This window comes from Lemur catta, chromosome 18 (assembly GCF_020740605.2).
Source record: "Lemur catta isolate mLemCat1 chromosome 18, mLemCat1.pri, whole genome shotgun sequence".
NCBI classification, from domain to species: domain Eukaryota; kingdom Metazoa; phylum Chordata; class Mammalia; order Primates; family Lemuridae; genus Lemur; species Lemur catta.
Window position 1 is genome coordinate 41,752,306 of NC_059145.1, and position 12,679 is coordinate 41,764,984.

The 12,679-nt window shown below is 37.9% G+C and overlaps 1 protein-coding gene across 4 annotated transcripts in view; it reads left to right on the forward strand.

Annotated features, from left to right (window-relative positions):
- The window catches only part of ABHD5 (abhydrolase domain containing 5, lysophosphatidic acid acyltransferase), a 33,568-nt gene extending 21,964 nt beyond the window's left edge, over positions 1 to 11,604 (forward strand). For 3 of the 4 annotated variants that reach the window (XM_045530743.1, XM_045530744.1, XM_045530745.1), the window contains exons 4-7: positions 1,658 to 1,812; positions 4,277 to 4,388; positions 6,338 to 6,524; positions 7,106 to 8,509. In XM_045530743.1, coding sequence (XP_045386699.1) covers positions 1,658 to 1,812; positions 4,277 to 4,388; positions 6,338 to 6,524; positions 7,106 to 7,195 — 544 coding nt within the window. In that variant the 3' untranslated portion in view covers positions 7,196 to 8,509. Of the gene's footprint in view, positions 1 to 1,657; positions 1,813 to 4,276; positions 4,389 to 6,337; positions 6,525 to 7,105; positions 8,510 to 11,585 lie in introns of those variants that run through there. The other variant, XR_006729887.1, reaches the window with a different exon arrangement.
- Positions 11,605 to 12,679: the final 1,075 nt, after the last annotated feature.

Genomic DNA, 12,679 nt, shown 5'->3' on the forward strand with positions numbered 1-12,679 from the left:
TAGTATGCTGCTGGAGTGGTGAAATTGGAGTTTTAGCCCTCGTACCACATTAACTAGCATTATATACTGGGGCCAGTCATGTAGTACATCTCAGCTTCCTTCTCATATGAGGTGAAAGATTAGACTGAATATTCTCCAAGGGCCCATAGAGCTCTATGTCTGTATCTGTGCTCTAAAGCTTTCTGTTTGGAAAAAAAAGCAGCCAAAGTAAGGGACTTGTTACTAACTCATCCTTATATGTGCTGACAAAAATAATAAAACAGATTTTATATAAGGAATAATACCATCTGTGCCCACATTTTAGTTTCTTTACCTTTCCATTTCAGTTTTGACTTACAAAAGGGACTTTAGAATCCTTGTCAGTTCATCCTTGGAAATTTGGCTGGCATTTGTTGGCTGTTTTGGTTACAGGTGAACGTTGTATTGTATCAGGAGGACCTTTGTGCTTTGTTTAGAATCTTTATGATGTATAAAAGCATGGTGCAGCATATGGAAATACTGCTGTTAGTTCTGGTTTTCCTTCATCAGGAAGAAGTTTCATATGATGGAAAAATTAAAATTATTAACAAGATGAAACACTTTTATACCAAGTTGGACTGAAGATTTTCTATCTCTTTGGTCAGTGAAGAAGAAAATTAGGGGCTGGGCGCGGTGGCTCACGCCTATAATCCTAGCACTCTGGGAGGCCGAGGTGGGAGGATCGTTTGAGGTCAGGAGTTCGAGACTAACCTGAGCAAGAGCGAGACCCTGTCTCTACTAAAAAATAGAAATTAACCGAACAACTAAAAATATATAGAAAAAATTAGCTGGGCATGGTGGCACATGCCTGTAGTCCAAGCTACTCGGGAGGCTGAGGCAGGAGGATTGCTTGAGCCCAGGAGTTTGAGGTTGCTGTGAGCTAGGCTGACGCCATGGCACTCACTCTAGCCCAGGCAACAGAGTGAGACTCTGTCTTAAAAAAAAAAAAGAAAGAAAGAAAATTAGGAAAGGATTGGGAACAGAATCCAATGCCAGTATATCATGATGTTATGGGTAGGGTAGATAGACAAGTTACTTTTTAACAAATTCTAGAATCCCAAACTAGGGAGTATATTTTCAGTCCATCTTAGATTATCCTCATGTTTGTGAAAAGTTCATTTAAGGTACTTTTAAACCCACTTTGAGTCTTCTCTTAAATTTTTAGAATGATTAATTCAGAGGAGATAACTCTTGTTAGTACCGAGGCTATTTTATAAGAGTGTGATATTGATCTTTAGTCATTTCTGCAGTGTCAATCTTGAGATAAATGGAATCATTGGATTTTTCTGTGTGGTCAGTGATCTATATCATCTGCCAGGGTGTAGCTTAAACAACAAAAAATGCCCTCTTGTTTCTCAAGACACACACACTTATATGTGCTACTTTCCACATCTTTTATTGTCCACATTTAGAGATATTAAAAATAAAGCCCTCTTTCTATCATACACATCTCAAATCCTACTGAATCTGAAAAGTTGACGCATAATGAGAGCATGATAGAACCTGTTTAGCCACTAGTCTTTAACATGAAGGTTTTTGAAGGTGGTTCATTCTACCTTTACTTTATAAATTATGTTAGTTCTTTATATTCTTAGGGTGAATTAACCAAATGAACTTAAGTCTGTTCTTTCCCCAACAGGGTTAGTCATCTCATTTTAGTGGAGCCTTGGGGTTTTCCTGAACGACCAGACCTTGCTGATCAAGACAGACCAATTCCAGTTTGGATCAGAGCTCTGGGAGCAGCATTGACTCCCTTTAACCCTTTAGCTAGCCTCAGGATTGCAGGACCCTTTGGTGAGTGCTTTTGTCCTAGGAAAGCAAAATGTTTATAGATTAGCAGTGGAGGAGTATTTATCAATCACCATTGTTAGTCAAAATCTTAAAAACAAACAAAAAAACCTGAACCTTTACTTTTTTTCTTCTTCCTCTAATAAGTACCATGCTGTGTACAAACATAGTGAAACTAGGCTCTTCTCCTCAAAGGGTAGTCTTTATATTGTAACCATTACAAGTAATTAGTACAGCAGAGAGAGGAGGGAGGTGCTGAGGATGAGGTTAGTTAGTCTAGAACATTCTGAAAAAAGCCAAGCAAGCAGAGTGTCTTTGAGAAATATGTAAGGATCTCTGCTAGCCCAGGGCATGGGGAGAGGTGTAGCATGTTGACCTGCTGGTGAGTGTTAGAGAGCATTTGACCAGTTGATGACATCCAGCTGGTAGATCACAAAACCTGATTTTATCAACCCTGGGGATAACAGGTATCCCCACACTCATAGATTCTTCCTTTCTCCATAATGTCAGAGTGTTAGGGAGATAAAGTCATTCTTCCCACCACATTTTGGGGACTCCTGATATATATTTCTGGTACTATTTTGAGGTACCATTGTTTAGTCTTTGACTTTAGTTTATTTGACTCTCAGCGGCTCTGTCTTAGCCCCATAGCCATGCGTATTTCCTTCCTTCATTGTCCACAGATGATGATGGTCTGAACCTCTGCGTTTCCCCTTTACAACTTGTATCAGTTTGGAGTGCTTTTGGCTGCAAGTAACTGAATACCTAAGTAGCTTAAACTATAAGGTCTTTTAGCATTTCCCTAGCAAGCAGTCTGGAGATAGGCGGTTTAAGCAGTTGTTCTAGTAGCCAGCTCATTGATGTTAGGGTTTGGGTCTGTGTCTATGATTCTCTTGACCTTTTTCCTCATGGTTGTTTGGTGGCTGCTACAGCATGGAGCATCATCCCACTAAATAGCACCCTGACAAGCAGAAAGGAAAGCATGGAAAATAGTCCTTCTTTCCATAATGCTTTGTCAGGGAAGGAAGTCTTCCCTGGAAGGCCCTAGCACACCTTCCCTTATGTCCCTGCCCACCCCTAATTCTTTCACCAGCAAAGAAGAATAAATTTCTGTGACTGACCAATCATGATTTGTTCTGAGGGGCCTGCTTTCCTGGGCACATTGCTGCCTAATTGAAACAATAGATAAAATGTGTTGTGTTAGCAAGAAAAGCAGAGAGGTATGGGGGGGTCAGGTGGGGGTGTGGGAATAACTACCACATAGGTGCCTGGAGATGCTGCTCCCTCTGCACAGCCCTGGCTCCTCCTTGCTCTAGTGCCATCCTTGTGGATGGACAGAGCAGTGGGACTGTGAGGCTCAAGAGAGGGCACAGGGCTTGAATTGGTGACCACACTCCACTCCCTCAGTGTTCTTACAGACAGCACTTTTTGCCTACCCCCAGTCCTTTCAGCCCTCCCTAGTAGAACCACTCCTTCTTACATTCCTGGTCCTCCTTTGGTGAACTACTTAAGAGCTTCGTTAGTCTATATAGTCCTGAAATGTAAATGGATTCCACTAGATCACAGGTATACAAATAGCAATTATGGGAAAAGTAAAGTATGAAAAGAAATTAGGAGACAGTGTTGAGAGCAGGAGGGTATCTGGGATCTTTAAAGCCATGCCCTTGGTTCCCCATTATTGCTTGAATTGGGGGAGGGGGAAGTGATGTCAAATATCAACTGCACCGCAAAAATTCTTGGTGGAACATTATACTTTCTTCAGAGATAGGAAAGGAGGGCCAGTAAAGAAGCAAAGCCTTGCTGGAGTAATGGAGTGGTGGTAGCAGAAAGGGAAATCAGCTAGTCTCTGGGGGCCCAGAATGACATTATGATGAGGAGGAAGGCTTCTGTTCTTCATCTTCTTTCCCTTAGGGGCCTTGCCACAGCCTCTTGCTCAAGTAGGGCAGTGGGAGCGCCACCGTGGGTGACCTTAACAGGGAGTGTTGCTAGTGTCACGGCAGAAACAACTTATTTTCCCACCAAAATATTTATATATACCAATTTATTTCATTTCGATGCTAATGTGTTATAATTATGGAGGAAATGCAAGTTAATAAATTAATTTTATGTGTGGGCTGCTCTATTCACCTGCCATGTTTAAATAATTTATATTTCCTACAAAAACAAGTCTTAGAAAACTAACTTATATGTTTTTGAGCTCCTGAAGCACATCTGTAAGTCAGTATAATACCCTTTAATTATATTAAATTTATTTTAGTTTTTCCCTTAGGGAACTTGAGGAGAGCGGCTTCCAGAATCTGCTTTTTTTTCACCTAAAATATATGAGTATATGTATATGTGTACATATAATACTCATTATACGAGCAAGCTTTCTATATTGCTTTCTATATTTCTAAAACTTTCTATATTGTTTAGTCTATAAGTTAATTATAATTTAAAACAAACATGTTTTTATTTCCTACTTAAATAGGTTTAAGTCTCGTGCAGCGTTTAAGGCCTGATTTCAAACGGAAGTATTCTTCAATGTTTGAAGATGATACCGTGACAGAATACATCTACCACTGTAACGTACAGACTCCAAGGTAGGAGTTCTGATTCTAAATGTACTTGTGTCTTACACTTTTCTTTTTTGAAACTGTACCAGAAGTCCAGAAGATTTTTATCAGTAGTTAAATGACTAAATTTAAAAGGACGAGTGTCTAATACTTCTTAATTTACTCCTTTATTCATAGGGTACCTACTACATAAAATATTGTGCCAGGTTCTGATGGGAGGTTAAAAAGTAAGAAGTACTTTCCTTCCCTGAAGTGCTTAGGGATCAGTTGAGGAAGTCTTGGTCTTGGGCTTCTCTAGGAGGTGGTCCGAGTTGAGAGATGAAGGATTTCACATGAAGCAGTGTTTCCCAAACTGACTATGAATGTTCCACAAAAAAAGGTGCTGGATTAAACAAAAGTAAATGATTTTCTGTACCGTAGATCTTCCTAGAACCTTTACTGTACCAAAGGATATTGAATCTCCCAAGTGCATGGGAGATGCTGTGTAGCATTTTTCAGGTTCAGTTGATGATTGCGTCTCTCTTTTATTGAGCAGCTCTAAACATCTGTAGCTCAGCATGAGAAACACAGCTGCAGAGAGGGGTGAGTGAGGGATTCTGCATGTATTTTGACAGTGATTAGGAAGGAGAGAGAGAGAGAATGAGGGCATAGTAGCCAAGAGGAAGCAAGAGGGCCAAACATATTTTATATGACTTACAGATGTTGGGTGCAAGGTACCAGTGGAGGAAACAGAACCTGAAGACAGTGGGGAGCTAGGAGAAGGCTGAAGGACAAGGCCCCCAAGTTTGTAAAAGGAGCATCCAGAATGGAAGACAAAGAGAGCTGCACTTCTCATGCTTGTTGTGTACCAGAATTGTTGAGGGAGCTTGTTAGAAATGTGACACCTGAGCCCTTATTTCTAAGACTCTGATTCAGCGGTTCTGGGCTGCATCTCTATCAAGTACTTCAGGTGATTCTAGTATAGGTGGCCATGGAGCACACTTTAAAATGTAGAAGTGGCATCTCATCCTTTCTAAGACTGAGACTTGGGTGAAAGGCCTGAGAGGTTAGATGCAGAGACAGGCACCTTCCCTTTTTTTATTTTCCCTCCCTTACTTTTGGCAAAAAATGTGTACACCTACTTTATTAAAAAGATTGAGGCCATGGAAGCTATTGATAGATATAGCTGTAGCCTCAGTCTTTTTAATCAAGTAGGCTAAAGGTTCTCTGCCAAGAGTGAAGGAGGCTAGAGGGTCAGGTTCCTTAAGAGATAAAGTTTCATGACTTCTAGGCAGTAGGGTCTGGTGGATTAGTCTATACACGTTAGTGACTTGTTCTAACAGTTTTTAGGGGTCTGTCTCAGGAACATCATCCATTGTCCTGCATGGTCTTAGTGTTTACTCTTCACTTACCCTCATTTCATGATTACATGTAGACCTAGTGTGTTACCTTTCTTGTGGTGAAACTCAATTTCTTCATAAAAAGCAATTTAGAGTAATGTCTAGCTCTGCAAGAATAGCAGAAGTGACAGCAAAATGGACCTATCCTGGGAGTTTACAAGAATACCTAATCTGAGTTTCTTCTTAACTTGGTAATGGTTTTGCCATTGCAGGTGAAAAGCTGGTCCCATAAACCCATTGAAAAGCTACCTTCTACATCAGTTTGAAATAAGTCAGAGTGAAAGAACATATTTTAACTATCCCCACAAGAAATAATTTCATAAGTTAATGATAGAGAATTAGAGTTGCATGTTTTGGTTTAGAAGAAGATAACTTTTATTCAGCTGCTGCTTATACAGCAGCCTTGTTTATCTAACAGTGCTATAGCTTCTGTGAGATTTGTTCCTTATACTATCTAGTAAATTATTTTCTATTTAAGCTGAGGTTTTACTTAAATGGTGGAAAAACTAAATATGAATATGTTTTAATAGAGGTAAGAGTACAATGCATACACACTCCCAAAAGTCATACAATGTGATTTTCTCCTTGCCCTTAAAGTGGTGAGACAGCTTTCAAGAATATGACTATTCCTTATGGATGGGCAAAAAGGCCAATGCTCCAGCGAATAGGTAAAATGGACCCTGACATTCCAGTCTCAGTGATCTTTGGCGCCCGATCCTGCATAGATGGCAATTCTGGCACCAGCATCCAGTCATTACGACCACAGTCATATGTGAAGACAATAGTAAGTGTGTGGCTGGATTTTGATTTTCAGTTGCAGGTGAAGTCTGTTTTATTATCTCCCTTAAATGATGTTTCAGGTCATCCCTGTGATTTCACATCTGAGCTGTACCTGCAGCCTCATTCAGAGACCTGATATCACATGTGGTGGCACAGAGTTTGACCCACACAAATCTTCTTGTCCAAGCAGGGAGTCACCTTTCTGAGGGGCCTTTCCCGCTCCTAGAGCCACAGCATCTCAGCATTAGGAGAGACTGGGAGAGGGACTAGTGCAATAGCTCCTCAACTAACCCCACTTAACAGGGCAGCGCATTCTCACTTCATTCAGCTTCTCTGTTGGCCCTTTCATTAGTGGTCAGTTTAGAGTTTTTTGTGTATTAAAATTTTATTAAGATTGGTATATTTTTCTATTTATTCTCAGATCCTCTTTATAGAAATAATAGTTATTAGAGATAAATGTTGCTTATTCTTTTATGTTTTATTTAAATACAGTGGCTCTCACTTTTATTACTGTGTCTTTGCTTATATATCATTGTGTTTTATTAAGTGCTTTTACTCACTGTGTAAATGTTTTTCCTTACCCAGGCTATTCTGGGGGCAGGGCATTATGTATATGCAGATCAACCAGAAGAGTTCAATCAGAAAGTAAAGGAAATCTGTGACACCGTGGACTGAATACACTGAAGTTGTGGGAAAACCTGGTGACTGATAACAGTTCTTCAGCAATAATTCATAGTCTACGATGAAGAGCAAGGAATACAACACCAGAAGCAGGCTGTCTTCTAGACTGTACTTTGCACATGTTGTCTTTATGAAGTCACTTGCACATTTAAACCGGTTAGTGCCTTCTAGAAGAATGGTTTTCCTTTCTCCTACACAAAATTTAATAGCTTTAAATAAAAGGTTATTTGTCCCTCTGATATACTGAAAAATTATAATTTTTCAGCTGAGAATTTTTTCATTTTTATCTAACTTGTTGGGTACTTTTTATATTACAGTCTATAGTGCCAATTTAAAGAAGTGATTTCTGGGTTTATGATATACTATAAAGGTGCACTTTATTTTCTTTGCATATATTTATCATGTCTAATAACTGATATAGTTAATCCAAAATCAGTGTTTTTAATGTAAAAATTTGTCAGTTCAGAATGTTTCACTTTGTTTTTGAAATGGAGTGAGAAAACAGGTTTTTGATTAAAAGAATAGGATTGATCACTAGCATTAATTTTTCTGATTTTCTTCTTTTTTGTATTTAAGGCTGCAAATGTTGTTAAACATTTTAAATATGGTCCATCCTGACATATGCAATCTGCAATAACATAACCCCTTGGAAACTTCCATGCGTGATATAATTCTATACTTCCAAGGAAACATAACATTAATACTTAAGTGATTTGAGTACTGAAAAACCTTAAGTAAAAGTCTGCCTTTTATTCCTCCCATTAATACTATTCTTTTCCATGAACCAGGATGCAGCAAATGGAACAGATTTCTTCACTTAAGGGGATATTGAGACTGTTACCTTCCAGAAAGCCAAGGCATATCATACTTTCATTAATATTTAACTTTTATAGATGGGTGCTAAAACTGGATTGCGTTTTTACCACTAAAATATAAAAATAGATGCTGTTGTTATGTCTCATAGCACCAGAAATGAGCTAATACTGGGTTTTTTAAATTATTATTAAGAGTATTGTGTTGATTAAATCATTATATTCTTGAAGTTATATTACAAAAATTCTATGGTTGATTGAACTATTTAATAGTGACAACCCTCAAGTGTGTCACTTGCTTGTGGTTTTAAAATGAGGAAAACTTCTTTGAAACTGTGAAAAACCTCCTTGTGGTAACTGGCTGCTGAGAAAACCCTCCACAGAAGAAAATTGAATAGGATTGTCACCAACAAGGCATTTTTGCCTTGTGTTTTGCTAATGTTGCTTGTCTAGGAGAAAGGTGGTTATATAAATAAAAACAGTAAACTCAAGCAAATATTGGTTTAAGAGTCTTGGTTATTGCATTTTTAAAATGGTTAATTAGGAAATTTGTAATTGTTAGAAAATGTAAGGTTGTATCACTGTTGATTAACTGCCAGAAAGACTGAACGTTCTATTTTCAACACATCTCGCCTACAAAAGAATAGACAGATTATACTGAATTGTGGCAAACAGCTTCGCAACGAGCAATTTATCTCACTAGTCAGATTAAACAGGTGAGTGCAAGAAGGCAATATGGTAGTCAAGATGTGTTGTCTGATTTCTCTACCTTAAGAACAAAAATAGCCTTAACTTTTTATTAGTATCTTGGATAGCCAGATTAAAACCTGTAAATAATGGTACAAATAATTTGGGCAATATATTTGTATTTCTGTTTGACACACTCTCTAATCTCTCTTAATTATCCTTTGCTGGGAGGATACCAGTTCACTTACACAGGAAAGTGTCTGCACAGGAAACTTGGTCCTAGCCCTTGGAGTAAAGTGACTTGGTTCACTTAGTGAATGGGGTTTCTGACCTCAGATGTGTCAAGTGATTCAAGAAAAAGATATACCCAAATATCAAGTGAAACTTATTTTTGTACTTGCTGAATTTGATTTATTTGAACAATGTCATAACTCTTTTAAAAAGTTAGATTTTACCTGGGGGTATAGTATATGTAATTTTGTGAAGATTGAAGTAGCAGAGAAGATCACAATCCTCAAATTCTTGAAAATAAAGTGGGCACTAAATGTTTTCTTTAAAAAAAATCTATTATGGCATTTGATCTTTGCTAAGTTATGCACAATGTATTTTAATTCTATTTTACAAAATAAATTTTACTGTGATAGTCACAAGACAGCTCTATTTATTGAGTCTTTAGTATGGACCGATCTGTTTATAATAGTTATTACAGGCACATAGACCCAGTGAGGATTAAGTAAACACTCGTTATTCTGAAGGAAGCTCTGCTCTGCAGTCGTGGCCGCCATACATGGCTTTACCTATGTCCACACATTCCCTTAAGATGATTTCTGGTTTTTTTCCTGTTCTTCTAAAACTAATTTTCCAAAAATTATCGCCCAAGGTTGGTTTCAGAATATTATCTAGAGAATACTTTGAAATGTCTTCATTTATATATATTTTTTTATATTTAAAGCGCCATACTAGATTCCAATAAAACAAAAAGTTTTTTCCTGTACCAACATATTGGAAAGAATAAACAAGAATAGCCAAAAGAACCCTAGAAAATAACATTGAGGAAAGAGGAATAACCCTACTAGATTTTATACTATTAACATAAATAATATAGAGAAAGTTTTAGGAATTTAGTATATGATGAAGGAAGCATCTCATTGATGGGGAAAAAGACTTAAAAAATGGTGTTGAGACGAGTGGTTAAACATATGAAAAAAATAAAATTGGATGAATCCATTTCTCACACTGTACACAGGATAAAATCTGAATAGATCAAAGGCCCAATTATAAAAATGAAACCCTCTAAATAACTAGAAAATATAAGTGAATTCCTATGTAATCTGAAAGTGGGAAAAACTTTCCTAAGACTGAAAATCCAGAAGCAATAAAAAGAAAAGTTTATATCTTTAACTAGCTAAAACGAATTTTGGATGACCAGAAAAGCAGTTATAAGATAAATAAGAAACTAGGAAAAACATTTGCAGTATATATTACAATGGGCTAATTATGGCTCTAATATATAAGAATTTCTAAACTTCGAGAAGAACTTAAAGAATGGACAAAAAGGTATGAACAGATAGTTCATGGAAAGTAAGATGCAAATAGCCCTCAAACATGTGAGAGTATGCATAATAAGAGAAACACAAAACTACTGAAACACCTTTCTTACCTGTCAGATTGGGGAAAATCTAAATTAGGCAATGTACGCTGTTGGTGAGACAGTGGGGAAACAGACACTCTGAAAAGCACAAATCTCTGTGAACGGAATTAATAAATAGCAAAATTAAGTATAAATTTATTCTTCAACCTAGTAGTCCCATTTCTGAGATGCACTGACCGAAATATGAAATGGTATATACACAAATATTTTCATTATAGCACTATTTATAACAGCTAAAGACTGGAAGCCACCCAAATCTCCACTGATAGAGGCTTGGTGGAAGAAACTATGGTATACCCATACAATGGAATACCACATAGCTGTGAAAAGGAACAAGGGCTATTTCTGTGTACTGTATGGAGTCATCTACAGAATATAGGAAATGAAAAATGTAAGGTGCTGAACAGGATATATGGTGTGCTGTTGTGTAAGAAAGGAAGAGAAAAATGGAAAAAATATATATGCGTGTGTATTTTCTTCTGTTTTTTTTTTTAAAGGCAGTGAAAGGATTAGTTATACCAATAACTAATAAAATGATTCCTTTGGTAGTAGTGCTAGGGAGCTGGACAAGGATAGCAACTAGATCCGTATCTTGTATACCTTTGGTGCCCTGTCAGTGTTTTGTATAATTAAAATTTTTTTTAAAAAAAGCTACTCTTGGCCAGGCTCAATGGCTTGCATCTGTAATCTTAGTACTTTGGGAGGCCGAGGTAGGAGGATCACTTGAGGCCAGGAGTTCAAGACCAGCCTGTGCAACATAGCAGGACCCCATCTCTGCAAAAAATAAAAGAAAATTAGCCAAGCATGGTGGCACATGTCTGTAGTCCCAACTACTAGGGAGGCTGATGCAGGAGGATCCCTTGAGCCCAGGAGTTTGAGGTTGCAGTGAGTTATGATGATACCACTGAACTCTAGCCCAAACAACAGGGTGAGACCCTGTCTCAAAAAACAAAAAAAAACCCAGAACAACTCTTAAAACTAAAACAAGCAAACTTAACAGTCTATCAAGTTGGTGGTATAGCCACACGTAGAAGAATTACTTCAAGTGACTTGAAAGCCCAGCATTTTGTCGGCACTTTCCTAATGAACTATATCCTACAGATCAAAGAACCACAAAGAAATCTTAAACTGCATTCAGTAGTTTTATTTTTAGCAATGATATTGGTGTTGTCATTTTGAAACTGGGTATTTATATATAATAAAGCAAATATTTGCTTATGTCATTGGAATGCAGAGCCAAGATTTTCAGCAGAAGAGGAAAGAGACACACAATAACATCAGGTAAAAACCCTGAATTTTATATTTGAATTGGAAATACCAGTAAAATCCTGTGATTTTTCTCTTTCTAGAAAATACACGTTGCATAACTTTGTCCACTAAAAAAGGCTTAGAAATCATCACAACTCAGTAGTAAGGTCCACTCTAGCATCCAGACTGTCCCACTGAAAGAGGCAAGGAAAGGACAAGATGAGTCTGGAATATCTTGTGTCAGAAAGCAAGGAAGGAAGCATATGAGAATAGGGTCATGTCAAAAGGACCCAGGAACCAACTTGAAGGGGCTTCCCTTGGCCGAAGATGGGACACTTTGAGCATCAGAAGGAATAATGGGTCTGGGCACAGTGCCTCATGCCTGTAATCTAGCACTTTGGGAGGCTTAGGCGGGAGGATTGCTTGAGGCCAGGAATTCAAGACCACTCTGGGCAATATCGAGACCCCATCTCTGCAAAAACTAAAAAACTTAGCTGGATTTGGTGGCACGCTTGTAGTTCCAGCTATTCAGGAGGCTGAGGTAGGAGGATCACTTGAGCCCAGGAGTTTGGGGTTGCTGTGAGCTATGGTGATGCCACTACACTCTAGCCCAGGCAACGGAGTGAGACCCTGTCTCAAAAAAAAAAAAAAAGAAGAAGAAGAAGAAAGAGGAAGGAAGGGAAAAAAAGAAGGGAAGGAAGGGAGGGAAGTATGCAGGGAGGGAAGGAAGGAAGGAGGAAGGAAGGAAAGAAAAATGGGTTGAAACATGAAATAGATAAACACCATCAGGTCATAATGCTATTAAAAAACTGGTCACTTTTGAAGGTTACTAGGGCACCAATTTGATATTTTGAAAATTGCTAATGGGAAAAATGAAGCATTTGTTCTAATTTCTTTGTGTATCAGGTTAACCTTATAAGGGAAAGTTCTTCGTGTAAGAATCATGGCTAAATACAGAAATGATAGGATTAGGAAAACACCATTTGGCCCCCTCTAATGAAATAACAGATCTAGGCTACTAAAAGCATGAGGTGAAAAGTTAATGAGAAGCATTTTATTGGGTGGCTCAGGTTGATAACA